We start from the raw sequence: 20602 nt of genomic DNA, 5'->3' as shown, positions 1-20602 counted from the left end.
GGTTCACCAGACTAATTCCTGGGATGGCAGGATTGTCGTATGAGGAGAGATTGGGTTGACTAGGCCTGTATTCACTGGAGTTTAGAAGAATGAGAAGGGATCTCATTGAAACATATAAAATTCTGAGAAGAATGGACAGACTGGATATGTGGATGATATTTCCTCTGGCTGGGGGTTCTAGAACAAGTGGTCACAGTCTCAGGATACGGGGTAGGCCATTTAGGACTGAGATGAGGAGAAACTTCTTAACTCAGAGGGTGGTGAACCTGTGGAATTATCTACCACAGAAGACTGTGGAGGCCAAGTCACTGAACATAGTTAAGAAAGAAATAGATAGATTTCTGGGTTCCAAAAGTGTCAAAGGGTATGGCGTTGAGATAGAGAATTAACCATGATCATAATGAATGACGGAGCAGGATCCTAGGGCTGAATGACTTACTCATGCTCCTGTTTTCTATGTTTCTATGATGTTTACATGGGGGCTACAGGAGGTGATGATGTTTACATGGGGAGTATAGGAATTGATGATGTTTACACAGGGGCTACAGGAGGTGATGCTGTTTACATGGGGTGTAGGAATTGATGATGTTTACATGCGGGCTAGAGGAGGTGATGATGTTTACTTGGGGCTACAGGAGGAGATGATGTTTATATGGAGGTTATATGGGGTGATGATGCTTACTCAGGGTCTACATGAGGTGATGGTGTTTACATGGGGCTATGGGAGGTGATGATGTTTACGTGGGGAGAGTAAGAGGTAGTAACATGTACATGGGAATTATAGGAGGTGATTTTTACAGAGGGTGGTAGGAGGTGATGATGTTTACGTGGGAGTGCATGGGGCGATGTTGTTTCCACATGGGGGTCTCGAAGGTGCTGATATTTACGCAGGGGCTGTAAGAGATAATACTTACACAGTCCGGCATATTGTTGGTCATGATGTTTACAAGGCGGTTTAGGAGGTGATGTTGTTTATACGAGGGGCTATGGGAGATAATGATGTTTGCAAGAGGTGGGCATGAGGGACGGAAGAGGTATTGATGTTTATACAATGTAGATATAGGCAGTGGTGATGCTTACACAGGACGCGAATATAAGAAGTGATGTTTTTAAGGGGTCGAATGGCAGGAGGGTGGGTGAGGGGGTAGGATGGAAGGTGGGTGAGGGTGTAGGGTGGCAGGTGGGTGGGAGAGGGGGCAGGTGGCAGGTCAATGGGTGAAGGGATATTGTGGCAAGTGGGTGACTGAGCCACCCACATGGTAGCAGGTGGGTGAGTGAGGGGGTCGGGTCGAAGGTGGGGTGGGTAAGGGAATAGGATGGCAGGTGGCTGGTGAAGGGGGACGGTGGCAGTTGTATGGGTGAGGGGGTATAGGACATGATGTTGTTTACGTGTGGGCCAAAGGAGGTGATGATGGTTACACAGCTGTTTATGAGTTTACACAAAGAGTATGGGAACTGATGTTTACACAGATGGGTAAAAGAGGTGATGATTTACAGGTTGGGGTATAAGAGATCATGGGGCGGTAAAGTGGGCTTTGATGTTATGATATTCATACCAAGGGCCATAGAGAAACTCCTGGGCAGTTACTACTGACATCCAAATCCCCCGCTCCCATTCATCGACCTGGGTGGCTTAATTTTTTGGCTGGCACAGGTGGCCTCTTTCTATGCCACAAACATTCTTTGCTAGACCATTTCAGGGTCAACCGCATCCTGGTTTGTTGGGAGTGATATGTATGTTGGCAAATTTTTTAAAAATGGCAAATGGGATTTTAGCCCATGCGCCCCCTCCCCCCCCCCCCCGACCCCCAAGACCATTAGCCTGCACTTCTGGAGTACTAGTCCAGTGACATTACTACTATGCCACTGCTCCCCCTGTTTAATTCAGTGGGGGTGGGGGTGTGTTGGCAAGGGTGGACAGGAGGTTACAGAGAGTCCTATTTACAAGGGGAGGGTACAGGAGGTGATGTTGTTTACATGGGGGAGGGACGGTATAGGAGCTGATGATATTTACACGGGGAGGTTATGATGTTTACAAGGGGAGGGTAAAGGAGTTGAGGATGTTTACAAGGGGAGGGTATGGTAGGTAATGATGTTTACATGGGGGGGGGAGAGAGGGTATAGGAGGTGATGATGTTTACAAGGGGAGGGTATAGGAGGTGATGATGTTTACAAGGGGAGGGTGAAGGAGGTGAGGATGTTTACAAGGGGAGGGTATGGTAGGTAATGATGTTTACATGGGGGGGGGGAGAGAGGGTATAGGAGGTGATGATGTTTACAAGGGGAGGGTATGGTAGGTAATGATGTTTACATGGGGGGGGAGAGAGGGTATAGGAGGTGATGATGTTTACAAGGGGTGGGTATAGGAGGTGATGATGTTTACAAGGGGAGGATATAGGAGGTGATGATGTTTACAAGGGGAGGGTGAAGGAGGTGAGGATGTTTACAAGGGGATGGTATGGTAGGTAATGATGTTTACATGGGGGGGAGGGTATAGGAGGTGATGATGTTTACAAGGGGAGGGTATAGGAGGTGATGATGTTTACAAGGGGAGGGTGAAGGAGGTGAGGATGTTTACAAGGGGAGGGTATGGTAGGTAATGATGTTTACATGGGGGGGGGAGAGAGGGTATAGGAGGTGATGATGTTTACAAGGGGAGGGTGAAGGAGGTGATGATGTTTACAAGGGGAGGGTATGGTAGGTAATGATGTTTACATGGGGGGGGAGAGAGGGTATAGGAGGTGATGATGTTTACAAGGGGTGGGTATAGGAGGTGATGATGTTTACAAGGGGAGGATATAGGAGGTGATGATGTTTACAAGGGGAGGGTGAAGGAGGTGAGGATGTTTACAAGGGGATGGTATGGTAGGTAATGATGTTTACATGGGGGGGAGGGTATAGGAGGTGATGATGTTTACAAGGGGAGGGTATAGGAGGTGATGATGTTCGTTATGAGCGTGCGATAAAGATGTTTGCACAGGGGAGGTATGGGATATAACGACGTGCAACGCCGATGGGATGATGAACTTCCCGGACGCGAAGTTATGATGATGCGGAGACATATTGACACAGGCAGTAGCGTGCGCGGCCACGAGGTGACGGAGGAGAAATCGCGCGCGAGCACAGGGTGACGCAGAGGCAGTTGTTTCGTGAGCGAGGCCGTGCTGCCTAGGAGTCGCCATTGACTCCGAGTCAGAATCTCCGGGTACAGTGAGCCGTTCGGTTCGGTGAGTTTCGCTGCCAGCCGGGAGATCGGAGTTAAGGTTTTGGGGGGACAGTCGAGGGTGCCAAAGGCCCCCTGGGTTGGGGCGATCGCATTGAGGCCCGGTCTCACCGCGGCTTAAACTAAGAGTGGGCCTGGGCCCGGACTCGGGCCTAGCGTCTCCATCATTACCGCTCCGTGTGGTGGAGCAAGGGAGAGGAAATTGCGGGGCCTGGGACTAGAGTTGGAGCTGGCCTTCAGTCTCAGGTGGGCCTGGGCCTGGTCCTGACGGTGGGCCTGGCCAAGTTCCCTGTCGCTGAACATAATGTAACCGGTCCTGCCATCAGTTTTGTCAATCAGTGAGAACGGCTGCAGTTCCAGTCAGCTTGAGTCCGGATTTGGAAGCAACGCTGCTGTTTGCTGTGGTAACCCAGTTGTGATAATATTTGCAGATTTTCCAGGATTATTGCACATTACAGTTCGGTGCAAACGGGAAAATACTCTTGTCGCCATCACTAACTGCTTCTAATTTACAGCTTTATTCTGTACAAGTTTCCAAAATCATTTCAGAGTTTTTTTCGGAGAAGCTGAATATTTTCGCCATCTTGTGTAATGTCCCCGGCACAGACCTGAGGGATTCACCGAATCAAATTACACCCAGCCTTGTATTTCCATAATGCAATCTCGTTTAATTCAAAGCCCCCTTAGTTGATGAGTCTCTTGCATAATAAATTTTTAAGAAAAGGCAAAATGTGGTTTGTGGCACGCATGTCCAATCTTATCAAAGTACAGTACATGGTATCAAGCACACTAGCTACATTACCGTCAAATTATGGAATTGGAAGAAAAATGTTGCCACAAAATGGTGGGCATTACAATGAAATGCCTATCTGCTGTATATACCCAAAAATCAGTTATGTGATTATAATTTCTCATTCAGGAATTCGGATGGGAAACTAACAACAAGAGTAACATTTTACTTGTGGTTGCATATCAATGAAACATTGAGATTGAATAACTTAAATTTTTGGATAATTTGCCCATCATGATCTTTTAAACCACAAAGCATTGTGTAAAAACACGATAGAAGGATTGTGACATAAGTGAAGGGGTAATAATTAGCTTGGGTGGACAAGTTAGCAATCTTATGAGAGTATGCAGGAGCAAAGTTCGATTTGTAAATTGTTACATGGAGATGCGAAGTGCTATTTTGTTTTCTAGAATAGTACCAAGGAATATATTTTTAAATAAACTAATTTCCATCACAGGTAAGTAACTATAGATTTCTTCTGTAGTAGTTTAGGATTTATTTTGGGAATTCTACTGTTAATCTTTCATAGAATCCTGTTTAACAGCAGCTCTCTCAAAGGATCTCTTTTGGTTTTTGGAATTATGTCTAATTGTTAGCTCTTGCCCATTTTCTACACTCCTGAAGACGTTTATTTCTTGCTGGGGTATGATATTATGCCAGGGTCATCACCCCTGTCCTCATGTCAGCATTCGCTGTCCCTCAATTTGAGGGTAATGTCTACTCAACGTTGAGAGTTTCTGCATGGGTCTTCATGTGACTGCACAGGCTAATTCTCAACGCACAGATCTTTGGGTGCATGGGGCAGCATGTCCCATGAGGTAGTGAGATCCAGAGTACAAAACTTGCTTCCTTTTCTTTCCTTCTCTGCTGTTGCTTTGTCTCATCATTAAGACATTGTGACTCAAAGCATGATGCAGGTTGATGGACAAGTAACCGTCATTTTGAACGATTGGTAGCGGACTCCTTTGAGTCATTAATATCAATGCTGTCACATGTCAAGGAGAGCTTCACAGTGTCTTTGAAGCATTTTCTTTGTCGTCCTTGGAACGTTGACCATTTGAGAGTTGAGAAAACAGAACCTGTCAGGGAAGACTGTTTCTGGGCAAGCAGACACTGTGTCCAGTCCATCGGAGTTGATTTTGAGGAGTTTTGCCTGAATGATTGTGGAGCTGGCTTCAGGAAGGGTGCTAGCGCCTGTTCAGTCCTCCCATTGCATCCTGAGGATGCAGCAGAGGCATTGCCGATGGAATTCCTCTAGTGCTGATACACAGTCCAGATCTCATTGCAGTGTGGTGTTGACAATTGCTTTTTACATTAGGACTTTTAGTGACTTGCAGAGGTGTTTGTCGTTTATCTGCCGTAGTCTGTAGAAGGCTGAGATAGCGCAGCTGATTCAAGGTTGGATCTCCTTGTCAATGGTGACCTTTTTGAGAAAAGTGGCTGCCAAGGTGTGGGAAGTGCTCCAGAGTCTTTCAATGTATATAGGAGATAGAATATTTGGCTGACCAGGTGTGGGTTGATATATGAATTTTCTTTTGGTATCATTCAAAGTCAGGTTTAGAGTGGCTTGCAAGTCTGGTGCAGAGTGGGCAGTGACACTGCAGTTGTTCGCAAACTGTAGATCATGTATCGGAAAATAAGAAATAGGAGCAGGAGTAGGCCATTCAACCCATCGAGCCTGCTCTGCCATTCATTTAGATCATGGCTGAAGACCTACCTCAACTCCATTTTCCTGCACTATCCCCATATCCTTTGATACCTTGATTATCTAGAAATCTATCGATCTCTGGCTTGAACATACTCAATGAGCCTCCGTAGCCCCCTGGGCTAGAGAATTCCAAAGAACTATCACTCTCTAGATGAAGAAGTTCCACCTCATCTAGGCTAAAAACTGTTGTTCTGAGATTGTGTTTCCTGGTTCTGGAACACCACCCCTCCCAATGGAAACATCCTTCCTGCATCTACTTTGTCGAGCCCTTTAAGAATTGTTTGTGTTTCAATGAGATTATCTCTCATTCTTAACTCTAGGGAATACAGGCTCAATCTCTCCTCATAGGACAGTCCTGCCACCCCAGGAATCAGTCTGTTTTGTACTCACTCTGTAGCAAGTATATCCTTCCTTAGGTAAGGAGACCCAAAATAGTATGTATTACTCCAAGTGCGGTTTCACCAAGACACTACGCGATTGCAACAAGACCCCTTTACTTCTGTGTTCAGATCCTCTTGCAATAAAGGCTGATGCACCATTTGCCTTCCTAGTTGTTTGCTGCATCTGCATGCTAGTTTTCAGTGACTCTTGAACAAGGGCACCCAGGTCGCTTTAGGCACCAACACTTCCTAATCTCTCACTATTTAATAAATACTCCACATTTCTGTTTTTCCTACCAAAATGGATAACTTCATATTTTTCCATATTATATTCCAAGTGCCATGTTCTTGCCCACTCACTCAGCCTGTCTAAATCCCCTTGGAACCTCTTTGCATCCTCCTCACAACTCACATTCTCACCTGGTTTTGTGTTATTAGCAAACTTAGAAATATTGCATTTGGTCCTCACATTCAAATCATTGGTAGAGATTGTGAATAGCTGGGACCCAAGCACTGATTCTTGTGGTACTCCACTGGTCATGGCCTGCCAACCTAAGAATAACCATTTATTCCTACTGTTTTCTGTCCATTAACCAATTCTCAATACATGCCAGTGTATTAACCTCAAACTACAGTGCTCTAATTTTTTTTTACAAACCTTGTGTGGGATCTTGTCAAAAGCTTTCTGAAAATCCACTGAAAACCCCCTTTTCCATTCTGCTAGATACATCCTCAAAAAACTCTCAACAGGTTCATCAAACACTATTTCGCTTTCATAAATCCATGTTGACCCTGCCCAATCAAAATCATTTTTTTCCTAAGTGTTCAGTTATCACATCCTTTATAATAGATTGCAGCATTTTTCTGACTACTGATGTCAAGCTAACAGTTCCCCATTTTCTCTCTCCCTCCTTTCTTAAACAATGGGTTACATTTGCTACTTTCCAATTTGCAAGAACCATTCCAGAATCTATAGAATTTTGGAAGATGACCGCTAATGCATTCACTATCTTTAGAGTCACCTCTTCAACACTCTGGGACGTAGATCGTTAGGTCCAGGGGATATATCAATTTTCAGTCCCATTGTTTTACTAATAATTTCTTTCAGCTCCTCATTTCTGCTAGTCCCATGGTTCTCTGGTATTTCTGGAAGGTTTTTTGTATACATTAGAAGCTTTTACAGTCCGTTTTTATGTTTCTTGCTAGTTTACTGTCATTCTGTTTTCTCTTTCTTCATCAGTTTCTTGGTCCTCCTTTGCTGAATACTAAAAAGCTCCCAATCCTGAGGCTTACTACTTTTTTTGGCAACTTTATTAGCTTCTCCCTTTGATCTAAATATAAGCTTTAACTTCTCTTAGCAATGGTTGGATCACTTTTCCTGTTGGGTGTTTGTATCTCAAAGGAATGTATATTTGTTGTAAACCATGCATTGATCCTTTAAATGCTAGCCATTGCCTGTCTACAGTAATACATTTTAATGTAGTTTCCTAATTTACCACAGCCAACTTGCCCCTCATACCTTCGTAGTTTCTTTTAAGATTTAAGACCCCAGTTTTGGATTGAACCATATTACTATCAAACTTAGTGTAAAAATCTATCATCATATCACTAAAGGCTCCTTTCCAATGAAATTATTAATTAGCCCTTTCTCATTGCACAGTATTGGATCTAAAATATCCCATTCTATCTCATTAAATTTATCCCATCTATCCTATTCATACCCCATCTAAAATATCCCAGCTCTGAAGAAGAGTCATATGGACTTGAAACGTTAAATCTTTTTTTCTCATCAAAGATGCTGTTAGACCTGCTGAGTTTTTCCAGCATTTTCTGTTTTTTTCAGATTTCCAGCATCTGCAGTATTTTGCTTTTATCCTATTCCTTAGTTTGTTCCTCAACAAACTGTTTTAGAAAACCATCTCTTATTCCAGGAAATTATGCTACAAGCATTGGTGCTAATTTGGTTTACCCCGTCTATGTAGATTGAAGCTAATAATGATGATTATTTTTGCACCTCTAATTTCCTGATTTGTACCATACCCAACATAACCACTACTATTTGGTGGCCTGTGAATAACTCCCACCAATGTTTGCTTCCGACTGCTGTTTCTTAGCCGCACCCAAACTGATTCTACATCACTGATGATTTTACGATTTTTATCCTTTATTAAGTGCTACCCCACCTTCTATTCCCTTTTGCCTATCCTTTCTAAAATGCTGAATACCCTTGAACATTCAGTTCCCAGTCTTGATCACCTTGCAGCCATGTCTCTGTAATTGCAATTAGATTGTACCCATTTACTTCTATTTGTGCTGTCAATTCATCTGCCTTGATGCAAATTTTGCATACATTCAGATAGAGTGCCTTTAATTTTGACCCAATTTCTTGCAGGCCTTTGTTTCCTCTGCCTTCCAATTTCCCTTCTACTTTTCTTCCTACCATGACCAGCTTTGTTTTTCTCCTATTTAAATTCCCTCCCTGGTTCCCATTCCGCTTCCAAACTAGTTTAAACCCTCCCAACAGCACAAGCAAATTTCCTAGCGAGGATATTGGTTCTGGTCCTGCTAAGGTGTAACCTGTCCATCTTGTACAGGTCCCACCTGTCCCAGAACGAGTCCCAGTGCCTCAGAAATCTAAAGCTCTCCTTCCTACACCACCTCTTCAGCCACATGTTCATTTGCTCTATTTTCCTATTTCTGTACTCACTAGCACATGGCACTGGGAGTAATTCTGAGATTACTACCTTTTGAAGCCCTGCTTTTTGATCTCTTTCCTAGCTGTCTAAAATGTGCTTTCAAGACCTCATCCCTCTTTCTACCTATGTCGTTGGCACCAAAGTGGATTCCAATCTCTGGCTGTTCAACAACACCCCCCTTCCCCCCCTCCTCCCCACCCCGTGCGTCCCTCCAATAGCAATGCCCTGCAGCTGCTCAGTGACAGCCTTGGCCCTGGCACCAGGGAGACAACATACCATCCTGGAGTCAGGTCTGTAGTTGCAGAAACACCTGTTTTTCCCTGACTATTGAATCCTTTACTACTATTGCTTCTTCCTCTCCTGTGCAGCTGAGATACCCCTGGTGCCATGGATGGCATTCACTGTATTCTCCTGAGAAACCAATGTCCTCACCAGTATCCAAAATGGAAAACCGGTTAGTGATCAGGATGGACTTGGGAGACTCTTGGAATACTTGGCTGGTGGTCCTAGACTGTCTGATGGTCACCCATTTGCTCTGCCTCTGCTCTCTTAACCTGTGGTGTGACCGTCTCCCTAAACGTGCTAGCCACGTAGTTCTCAGCTTTGCGGATGCACCACAGTGACTGCAGCTGTTGCTAAAGTTCCAGAACCCGGAGCCCAAGTTTCTGGAGTTGGAGGCATCCTCTGCACATGTGGTTGTTGAAGCCATGACTTTCCGCACGTACCAGGCATTTCATGCAGCAGAGCTGCCCTACCATGCCTTAACTAAATCGAGACTATAAACCTAGACCCTACTGCTCCTATTAGGTTTACTAGTAGTCAAGCTTTACTACTGTTCATAAAATCTTACAGTTGCTACTAAATTACCCTAGTTTTGAAAGATGAATGATTAAAATACTCACCAATCATTTATCTGTTTCCTTGTGATGTCATACTTTGAATTTTTCTCAGAATACAGTCGGTCCTCAGACTGAGCCCCCTAGCTCTTTTAAACAGGTCCGTCGCTTTTCACGCTCTTTTACTCCAAGTTAAGGTAGCTACTTAAGTGAACAGCACCTCCTCCTTTGCTGCACCAGGTTCCCTTGCTTGCACTCTGTGACTAGCTGCTGTCTTCATGTTTGATGTCTATGGTGGTCAGTTTAGTTTTGGCACGGAGGCAACTTAGGTTGACGGGTTTTCCATCTAGGCGGCATGTAATACTTACACCAGAAGGCAGTTTATCTTTAAGGTGAATAGTCCCTGTAAGGTAGATTGTATGGAGGCTATCGGACAGCCTTGCTTATCATTGGTCCATGTTTTGATGGCGTCTTATTTCAGATCTCCCATTTAAGGCAGTTGTAGTTATATCTTCATGAAGCAGTTGCAGTATTGTGATGAAGTTTCTTGGACATCCAGACCTTTGGAGCGCAATCCGCGAGCAAGTCAAATGGTTGACGAATGCAATGAAGAGTTCCAAGTGGTGTTCTCGACATTTTTCTTGAATTTGTTTAGCAACAAAGACCATGTTGGATATTCCTCTGGAAGGTCTAAAGCCACTCTGTCTCTGGGAGGATTTCCTCAGCCACAGCAAATAGGCCTTTCAGGAGAATGTGTTAGGATTTTCCCTGCTATGGACAAGAGGGGAATACTTTGATAGTCTCTGCAGCTTGATTTATCTCCCTTCTTGAAGATTGTGACAATTGTAACATTCCCGAAGTTGGGGAGGGGTGTTTGTTTTTTTCCTCAATGTCCATAGGATTGATAGCTTTGAGTCTTAATGTGAGCAAAGTTCTGCCAGCTTTGAAGTCCACAGCTGGAATACCGCTAAGGCTGCAGGCTTTGCTGATTTTCTTTCATTTTGCTGCTTGTTGCAGCAGTCCCATCCATGGTGGTTCACCCATGGATTCTACCACAGGGTACTGGGGAATAGTTTGGAGAGTATCGCTGTCACTGAGTGTTCATGGTTGAGTTGTCGAAAGTCTTCTTCCCAGAGTTGACACCCTGCATTGTCACTCTGAAGAAGAGAAACATCATAATGTGAATGAAGGGGATTTTGTCCTTTTGAGGTTGAAATATAGATGGTCCTGGTGGCTTCAAAAAAGCTTTGTATGTTATGATGGTCAGCACATTGTCAGCTATCTCGGGCTTTTTCTTTCTACCGCATGTCCTTTTATTATCTGTGTTTGTTTTTGAGCCTCATCTAACAACATACAAATAGAATCACTAAATAACAATGATAAGAGTATGTAAAAGTTTGAGAACGATAAAGATCATGCATAAACCTTAAGGTTGACTCAGTGGAATGAGGTGTACACCAAATGCGCTAAACTGGGCTGAATTGTTGAGGGAAAAACCTATCAATGAACAGTGGAGGTATTCAAAGAAGCATTTTGTACAGTGCTTCCCAAACATTTTTGTGGTGTGACCACATTTAATGCCTCAGTTTTCTTGTGACCCCAGAGTGAAAATATAGGATGTACAAGAATGAGCAGGGAGGGGAGATAGGCTTTGGTTGTTGAACAACAGGGAGGATTTAGTAGTTGGAGGGGGGAAGCTTCAACTGTTGAACAGCGAGGCAGGGGTGCTTTAGGTCTTGACTGGAGAGACTGGTAGGGGAACAGGAGTTAAGCATGAGGAGGGAGTTGTTGAAAAGACAGGGTTTCTACAAAAATACATATACCTACCTTTTCACAGGTTTTTTTTTTGCAGAAACAGTTGGACCTCAGAGTAGTCATTAGGCCATACCCGCCAATAGAAAAAGAGCAAGCATTTAAAGGGGCCTCACAGCTTTCAAAAATCAGCCTGAGCTCCCACAGCAGCTATTGATGTCTTGGAGCTTGCAACCTCAAAATCTCATTTTGCAACCCAACTGGAGCCGTGGCTCACTTTTTGGCGTGCCCTTATTTATAGTGTCAACACATGCTTCATAAAGACCAAAATTTCATTTGTACAGTCAGGCAGTAATGATCAGCATACAGGGTGAGACTCTAGAAAGCTAAAGCAAGTGACTTGCAGAAATATCAGAAAAAACCAGTAGATTGAGTGAAACATAGAAAACAAAGACACAAATTATTAAAAGCTCGGAAGGAGAAATAGAAACAAAGCATGGGAATAATTTAGCATTTTATAAATGTATCAAAAATTTTATAAATGTATCAAGTGAGGGAGATATGTTCCTATTAAACATAGGTGCAGGGGATATAGTTATATAAAACAAGGAAATAGCTGGTTTATGAAATAAACACTTTGTATCTGTGTTCACTAAAGGAAAATGGAAGGGAAGCTAACAAATCAAGGTGGAGGGGTGGCAGGGAGGTTGTAAACCTATTGGATTCAATATTAGTAACAAAATGCCAATAGGGGAAAAATGCAACTTTGAATGAATAAATTTTCACCAATTGATGATTTCCACCCCAGGATGTTAAAGAAGTGATGAAATCACTGAAGAGTTAGTTATCATCTCTCAAAAGTTCTCTTGGTTTAAAATTGTGTCATTAGACTGGAAAATTGCTAATGCCATGCCTGCCAATTTGATGTCACTTGTGGGGAAGCTGGTGGAACCTGTCATTAGGGGTGAAGTGACTGAGCACTTGGGAAAATATGAGCTGTTCAGAGAGGCATTAATGCTTTGTTAAAGCTGAATCTTGTCTGTTGAACGTAGTTGAAATTTGAAGTGTTATGGACAGGAGGGGGGATTAATTTAAACAGCTTTGATTCCTCTTTTCACCACCTGTCCGTAAACAGAAAGGTATTTTGATTTTTCCCCATTATAAGTGGTGGCTTATTTTCTTCAACCCCTGAGTTTTAGTGAGATCCATTTCTATTTACTCAACCGCAAATAGAAGATAGAGTAAACTCAGGAGGTTAGTTTATTTTGCACACACTCAAACACAGGAGGAGGGTTTGCAATGTTCCCCTGCCTCCCCTGCTTTTTGTCTTCATACTGTAAAGAGGGATAAGGAAAAGAAAGAGGTACAGGGCAAAAGACCACAGAGAAGATATTGTTTCACAAGAGTCCAGAATCAAAGTCCAATGGTGTATTCTTTCACAGAGTCGGCAGGCTGAAGACTGATGTTGATGCTACTTCTCCAGTAGAGATGACTTCCACGCTGAGCTGGGCACGCAGAGGTGAATTGGTTAAGCAGGTGATGGTACAGAAGCTCCAGTAGAAACAGTGTAGATTGGGGGGGGGGGGGGCAGGCATTCACCTGGACTGAGCCCTAGTTCTGACCTGCTGCTTGGTTGATGGAAGGTGGCAGTCTGCTTTCCTGCTCCACAAGGCAGGCTAACTGGTTCTCCTAGCTAGGGGATGGGGGTGGGGGGGTGGCGGGGAGATAAAGTGATATGACTCCCACTTCTCCCCTTTGGCGTGGACAAAGGATGTATGTTTCTTATTTTAGATTCTTAAGATTGTAAGTTTTCAACTATTAATAGTTTCCTAAGAGGTTTCAGTGCCCTTTGTCCTTACAGATGGGTTGTCTCTATTGGCTAGAACTGGCCATAGAAATGTAAATGGCCTTTGTACAATTCCCTTGGTTTTGATCTCTGCAGTCACAGGGGTAATTAGCATCTATGAAGAGATAATGAAGTGGCAGTTGTTCTGAATGTCAGGAAGTTCCTTTTGTTTAAGTCTTAGCCAGTCATGTCTTCAGTCATTTTAAAGCCTTTGTCCAGTCTTTAAAAATGGATTTTATGAGTATGTGTGTGCGTATAATATATGTTTGTGTGTGTGCGTATAATATATGTTTGTGTGTGTGCGTATAATATATGTTTGTGTGTGTGCGTATAATATATGTTTGTGTGTGTGCGTATAATATATGTTTGTGTGTGTGCGTATAATATATGTTTGTGTGTGTGCGTATAATATATGTTTGTGTGTGTGCGTATAATATATGTTTGTGTGTGTGCGTATAATATATGTTTGTGTGTGTGCGTATAATATATGTTTGTGTGTGTGCGTATAATATATGTTTGTGTGTGTGCGTATAATATATGTTTGTGTGTGTGCGTATAATATGTTTGTGTGTGTGCGTATAATATATGTTTGTGTGTGTGCGTATAATATATGTTTGTGTGTGTGCGTATAATATATGTTTGTGTGTGTGCGTATAATATATGTTTGTGTGTGTGCGTATAATATATGTTTGTGTGTGTGCGTATAATATATGTTTGTGTGTGTGCGTATAATATATGTTTGTGTGTGTGCGTATAATATATGTTTGTGTGTGTGCGTATAATATATGTTTGTGTGTGTGCGTATAATATATGTTTGTGTGTGTGCGTATAATATATGTTTGTGTGTGTGCGTATAATATATGTTTGCGTGTGTGCGTATAATATATGTTTGTGTGTGCGCGTATAATATATGTTTGTGTGTGCGCGTATAATATATGTTTGTGTGTGCGCGTATAATATATGTTTGTGTGTGTGCGTATAATATGTTTGTGTGTGTGCGTATAATATGTTTGTGTGTGTGCGTATAATATATGTTTGTGTGTGTGCGTATAATATATGTTTGTGTGTGTGCGTATAATATATGTTTGTGTGTGTGCGTATAATATATGTTTGTGTGTGTGCGTATAATATGTTTGTGTGTGTGCGTATAATATATGTTTGTGTGTGTGCGTATAATATATGTTTGTGTGTGTGCGTATAATATATGTTTGTGTGCGTGCGTATAATATATGTTTGTGTGCGTGCGTATAATGTTTGTGTGCGTGCGTATAATATATGTTTGTGTGCGTGCGTATAATATATGTTTGTGTGCGTGCGTATAATATATGTTTGTGTGCGTGCGTATAATATATGTTTGTGTGCGTGCGTATAATATATGTTTGTGTGCGTGCGTATAATATATGTTTGTGTGCGTGCGTATAATATATGTTTGTGTGCGTGCGTATAATATATGTTTGTGTGCGTGCGTATAATATATGTTTGTGTGTGCGTATAATATGTTTGTGTGCGTATAATATGTTTGTGTGCGTATAATATGTTTGTGTGCGTATAATATGTTTGTGTGCGTATAATATGTTTGTGTGTGTGCGTATAATATGTTTGTGTGTGTGCGTATAATATGTTTGTGTGTGTGCGTATAATATGTTTGTGTGTGTGCGTATAATATGTTTGTGTGTGTGCGTATAATATGTTTGTGTGTGTGCGTATAATATGTTTGTGTGCGTATAATATGTTTGTGTGCGTATAATATGTTTGTGTGTGTGCGTATAAAATGTTTGTGTGTGTGCGTATAATATGTTTGTGTGTGTGCGTATAATATGTTTGTGTGTGTGCGTATAATATGTTTGTGTGTGTGCGTATAATATGTTTGTGTGTGTGCGTATAATATGTTTGTGTGTGTGCGTATAATATGTTTGTGTGTGTGCGTATAATATGTTTGTGTGTGTGCGTATAGTATGTTTGTGTGTGTGCGTATAATATGTTTGTGTGTGTGCGTATAATATGTTTGTGTGTGTGCGTATAATATGTTTGTGTGTGTGCGTATAATATGTTTGTGTGTGTGCGTATAATATGTTTGTGTGTGTGCGTATAATATGTTTGTGTGTGTGCGTATAATATGTTTGTGTGTGTGCGTATAATATGTTTGTGTGTGTGTGCGTATATGTTTGTGTGTGTGTGCGTATAATATGTTTGTGTGTGTGCGCGTATATGTTTGTGTGTGTGCGCGTATAATATGTTTGTGTGTGTGTGTGCGTATAATATATGTTTGTGTGTGTGTGTGCGTATAATATATGTTTGTGTGTGTGTGTGCGTATAATATATGTTTGTGTGTGTGTGTGCGTAGAATATATGTTTGTGTGTGTGTGTGTGTGTGCGTAGAATATATGTTTGTGTGTGTGTGTGTGTGTGCGTAGAATATATGTTTGTGTGTGTGTGTGCGTAGAATATATGTTTGTGTGTGTGTGTGCGTAGAATATATGTTTGTGTGTGTGTGTGCGTAGAATATATGTTTGTGTGTGCGTAGAATATATGTTTGTGTGTGTGCGTAGAATATATGTTTGTGTGTGTGCGTAGAATATATGTTTGTGTGTGTGCGTAGAATATATGTTTGTGTGTGTGCGTAGAATATATGTTTGTGTGTGTGCGTAGAATATATGTTTGTGTGTGTGCGTAGAATATATGTTTGTGTGTGTGCGTAGAATATATGTTTGTGTGTGTGCGTAGAATATATGTTTGTGTGTGTGCGTAGAATATATGTTTGTGTGTGTGCGTAGAATATATGTTTGTGTGTGTGCGTAGAATATATGTTTGTGTGTGTGCGTAGAATATATGTTTGTGTGTGTGCGTAGAATATATGTTTGTGTGTGTGCGTAGAATATATGTTTGTGTGTGTGCGTAGAATATATGTTTGTGTGTGTGCGTAGAATATATGTTTGTGTGTGTGTGTGTATAATATATGTTTGTGTGCGTGCGTATAATATATGTTTGTGTGTGTGTGCGTATAATATATGTTTGTGTGTGTGCGTATAATATATGTTTGTGTGTGTGTGCGTATAATATATGTTTGTGTGTGTGCGCGTATAATATATGTTTGTGTGTGTGCGCGTATAATATATGTTTGTGTGTGTGCGCGTATAATATATGTTTGTGTGTGTGCGCGTATAATATATGTTTGTGTGTGTGCGCGTATAATATATGTTTGTGTGTGTGCGCGTATAATATATGTTTGTGTGTGTGCGCGTATAATATGTTTGTGTGTGTGTGCGTATAATATGTTTGTGTGTGTGTGCGTATAATATGTTTGTGTGTGTGTGCGTATAATATGTTTGTGTGTGTGCGTATAATATGTTTGTGTGTGTGTGCGTATAATATGTTTGTGTGTGTGTGCGTATAATATGTTTGTGTGTGTGTGTGCGTATAATATGTTTGTGTGTGTGTGCGTATAATATGTTTGTGTGTGTGTGCGTATAATATGTTTGTGTGTGTGTGCGTATAATATGTTTGTGTGTGTGTGTGCGTATAATATGTTTGTGTGTGTGTGTGCGTATAATATGTTTGTGTGTGTGTGTGCGTATAATATGTTTGTGTGTGTGTGTGCGTATAATATGTTTGTGTGTGTGTGCGTATAATATGTTTGTGTGTGTGCGCGTATAATATGTTTGTGTGTGTGCGCTTATAATATATGTTTGTGTGTGTGTGCGCTTATAATATATGTTTGTGTGTGTGTGCGCGTATAATATATGTTTGTGTGTGTGTGCGCGTAGAATATATGTTTGTGTGTGTGTGCGCGTAGAATATATGTTTGTGTGTGTGTGCGTAGAATATATGTTTGTGTGTGTGTGCGTAGAATATATGTTTGTGTGTGTGTGCGTAGAATATATGTTTGTGTGTGCGTAGAATATATGTTTGTGTGTGTGCGTAGAATATATGTTTGTGTGTGTGCGTAGAATATATGTTTGTGTGTGTGTGCGTAGAATATATGTTTGTGTGTGTGTGCGTAGAATATATGTTTGTGTGTGTGTGCGTAGAATATATGTTTGTGTGTGTGTGCGTAGAATATATGTTTGTGTGTGTGTGCGTATAATATATGTTTGTGTGTGTGTGCGTATAATATATGTTTGTGTGTGCGCGCCTACCGTATGTGTTTGTGTGTGCGCGCCTACCGTATGTGTTTGTGTGTGCGCGCCTATCGTATGTGTTTGTGTGTGCGCGCCTATCGTATGTGTTTGTGTGTGCGCGCCTATCGTATGTGTTTGTGTGTGCGCGCCTATCGTATGTGTTTGTGTGTGCGCGCCTATCGTATGTGTTTGTGTGTGCGCGCCTATCGTATGTGTTTGTGTGTGCGCGCCTACCGTATGTGTTTGTGTGTGCGCGCCTACCGTATGTGTTTGTGTGTGCGCGCCTACCGTATGTGTTTGTGTGTGCGCGCCTACCGTATGTGTTTGTGTGTGCGCGCCTACCGTATGTGTTTGTGTGTGCGCGCCTACCGTATGTGTTTGTGTGTGCGCGCCTACCGTATGTGTTTGTGTGTGCGCGCCTACCGTATGTGTTTGTGTGTGCGCGCCTACCGTATGTGTTTGTGTGTGCGCGCCTACCGTATGTGTTTGTGTGTGCGCGCCTACCGTATGTGTTTGTGTGTGCGCGCCTACCGTATGTGTTTGTGTGTGCGCGCCTACCGTATGTGTTTGTGTGTGCGCGCCTACCGTATGTGTTTGTGTGTGCGCGCCTACCGTATGTGTTTGTGTGTGCGCGCCTACCGTATGTGTTTGTGTGTGCGCGCCTACCGTATGTGTTTGTGTGTGCGCGCCTACCGTATGTGTTTGTGTGTGCGCGCCTACCGTATGTGTTTGTGTGTGCGCGCCTACCGTATGTGTTTGTGTGTGCGCGCCTACCGTATGTGTTTGTGTGTGCGCGCCTACCGTATGTGTTTGTGTGTGCGCGCCTACCGTATGTGTTTGTGTGTGCGCGCCTACCGTATGTGTTTGTGTGTGCGCGCCTACCGTATGTGTTTGTGTGTGCGCGCCTACCGTATGTGTTTGTGTGTGCGCGCCTACCGTATGTGTTTGTGTGTGCGCGCCTACCGTATGTGTTTGTGTGTGCGCGCCTACCGTATGTGTTTGTGCGCGCCTACCGTATGTGTTTGTGCGCGCCTACCGTATGTGTTTGTGCGCGCCTACCGTATGTGTTTGTGCGCGCCTACCGTATGTGTTTGTGCGCGCCTACCGTATGTGTTTGTGCGCGCCTACCGTATGTGTTTGTGCGCGCGTATCGTATGTGTTTGTGTGCGTGCGCGTATCGTATGTGTTTGTGTGCGTGCGCGTATCGTATGTGTTTGTGTGCGTGCGCGTATCGTATGTGTTTGTGTGCGTGCGCGTATCGTATGTGTTTGTGTGCGTGCGCGTATCGTATGTGTTTGTGTGCGTGCGCGTATCGTATGTGTTTGTGTGCGTGCGCGTATCGTATGTGTTTGTGTGCGTGCGCGTATCGTATGTGTTTGTGTGCGTGCGCGTATCGTATGTGTTTGTGTGCGTGCGCGTATCGTATGTGTTTGTGTGCGTGCTCGTATCGTATGTGTTTGTGTGCGTGCGCGTATCGTATGTGTTTGTGTGCGTGCGCGTATCGTATGTGTTTGTGTGCGTGCGCGTATCGTATGTGTTTGTGTGCGTGCGCGTATCGTATGTGTTTGTGTGCGTGCGCGTATCGTATGTGTTTGTGTGCGTGCGCGTATCGTATGTGTTTGTGTGCGTGCGCGTATAATGTTCGTGCGCGTATAATGTTCGTGCGCGTATAATGTGTGTGCGCGTATAATGTGTGTGTGCGTATAATGTTTGTGTGCGTATAATTGTGTGTGTGCGTATAATTGTGTGTGTGTGCGTATAATTGTGTGTGTGTGCGTATAATTGTGTGTGTGTGCGTATAATTGTGTGTGTGTGCGTATAATTGTGTGTGTGCGTATAATTGTGTGTGTGTGCGTATAATTGTGTGTGTGTGCGTATAATTGTGTGTGTGTGCGTATAATTGTGTGTGTGTGCGTATAATTGTGTGTGTGTGCGTATAATTGTGTGTGTGTGCGTATAATTGTGTGTGTGTGCGTATAATTGTGTGTGTGTGCGTATAATTGTGTGTGTGTGCGTATAATTGTGTGTGTGTGCGTATAATTGTGTGTGTGTGCGTATAATTGTGTGTGTGTGCGTACAATTGTGTGTGTGTGCGTACAATTGTGTGTGTGTGCGTACAATTGTGTGTGTGTGCGTACAATTGTGTGTGTGTGTGCGTACAATTGTGTGTGTGTGTGCGTACAATTGTGTGTGTGTGTGCGTATAATTGTGTGTGTGTGTGCGTATAATTGTGTGTGTGTGTGCGTATAATTGGGTGTGTGCGCGTATAATTGGGTGTGTGCGCGCGTATAATTGGGTGTGTGCGCGCGTATAATTGGGTGTGTGCGCGCGTATAATTGGGTGTGTGCGCGCGTAGAATTGGGTGTGTGCGCGCGTAGAATTGGGTGTGTGCGCGCGTAGAATTGGGTGTGTGCGCGCGTAGAATTGGGTGTGTGCGCGCGTAGAATTGGGTGTGTGCGCGCGTAGAATTGGGTGTGTGCGCGCGTAGAATTGGGTGTGTGCGCGCGTAGAATTGGGTGTGTGCGCGCGTAGAATTGGGTGTGTGCGCGCGTAGAATTGGGTGTGTGCGCGCGTAGAATTGGGTGTGTGCGCGCGTAGAATTGGGTGTGTGCGCGCGTAGAATTGGGTGTGTGCGCGCGTAGAATTGGGTGTGTGCGCGCGTAGAATTGGGTGTGTGCGCGCGTAGAATTGGGTGTGTGCGCGCGTAGAATTGGGTGTGTGCGCGCGTAGAATTGGGTGTGTGCGCGCGTAGAATTGGGTGTGTGCGCGCGTAGAATTGGGTGTGTGCGCGCGTAGAATTGGGTGTGTGCGCGCGTAGAATTGGGTGTGTGCGCGCGTAGAATTGGGTGTGTGCGCGCGTAGAATTGGGTGTGTGCGCGCGTAGAATTGGGTGTGTGCGCGCGTAGAATTGGGTGTGTGCGCGCGTAGAATTGGGTGTGTGCGCGCGTAGAATTGGGTGTGTGCGCGCGTAGAATTGGGTGTGTGCGCGCGTAGAATTGGGTGTGTGCGCGCGTAGAATTGGGTGTGTGCGCGCGTAGAATTGGGTGTGTGCGCGCGTAGAATTGGGTGTGTGCGCGCGTATAATTGGGTGTGTGCGCGCGTATAATTGGGTGTGTGCGCGCGTATAATTGGGTGTGTGCGCGCGTATAATTGGGTGTGTGCGCGCGTATAATTGGGTGTGCGCGCGCGTATAATTGGGTGTGCGCGCGCGTATAATTGGGTGTGCGCGCGCGTCAAATTGGGTGTGCGCGCG

The 20602-nt window shown here is 43.5% G+C and overlaps 1 protein-coding gene across 10 annotated transcripts in view; it reads left to right on the top strand.

Annotated features, from left to right (window-relative positions):
* The first annotated feature begins 3070 nt into the window (after window positions 1-3070).
* The window catches only part of rbm25b (RNA binding motif protein 25b), a 142111-nt gene continuing 124579 nt past the window's right edge, over window positions 3071-20602 (top strand). For 3 of the 10 annotated variants that reach the window (XM_041214071.1, XM_041214070.1, XM_041214069.1), the window contains exons 1-2: window positions 3071-3227; window positions 12828-12921. In XM_041214071.1, coding sequence (XP_041070005.1) covers window positions 12874-12921 — 48 coding nt within the window. In that variant the 5' untranslated portion in view covers window positions 3071-3227; window positions 12828-12873. The remainder of the gene's footprint in view (window positions 3228-12827; window positions 12922-20602) is intronic. The other 7 variants (XM_041214078.1, XM_041214075.1, XM_041214072.1 and 4 more) reach the window with 5 other exon arrangements.

The sequence above is a fragment of the Carcharodon carcharias genome, chromosome 20 (assembly GCF_017639515.1).
Source record: "Carcharodon carcharias isolate sCarCar2 chromosome 20, sCarCar2.pri, whole genome shotgun sequence".
Taxonomy (NCBI): Eukaryota; Metazoa; Chordata; class Chondrichthyes; order Lamniformes; family Lamnidae; genus Carcharodon; species Carcharodon carcharias.
This window is presented reverse-complemented; position numbering and strand designations above follow the sequence as displayed.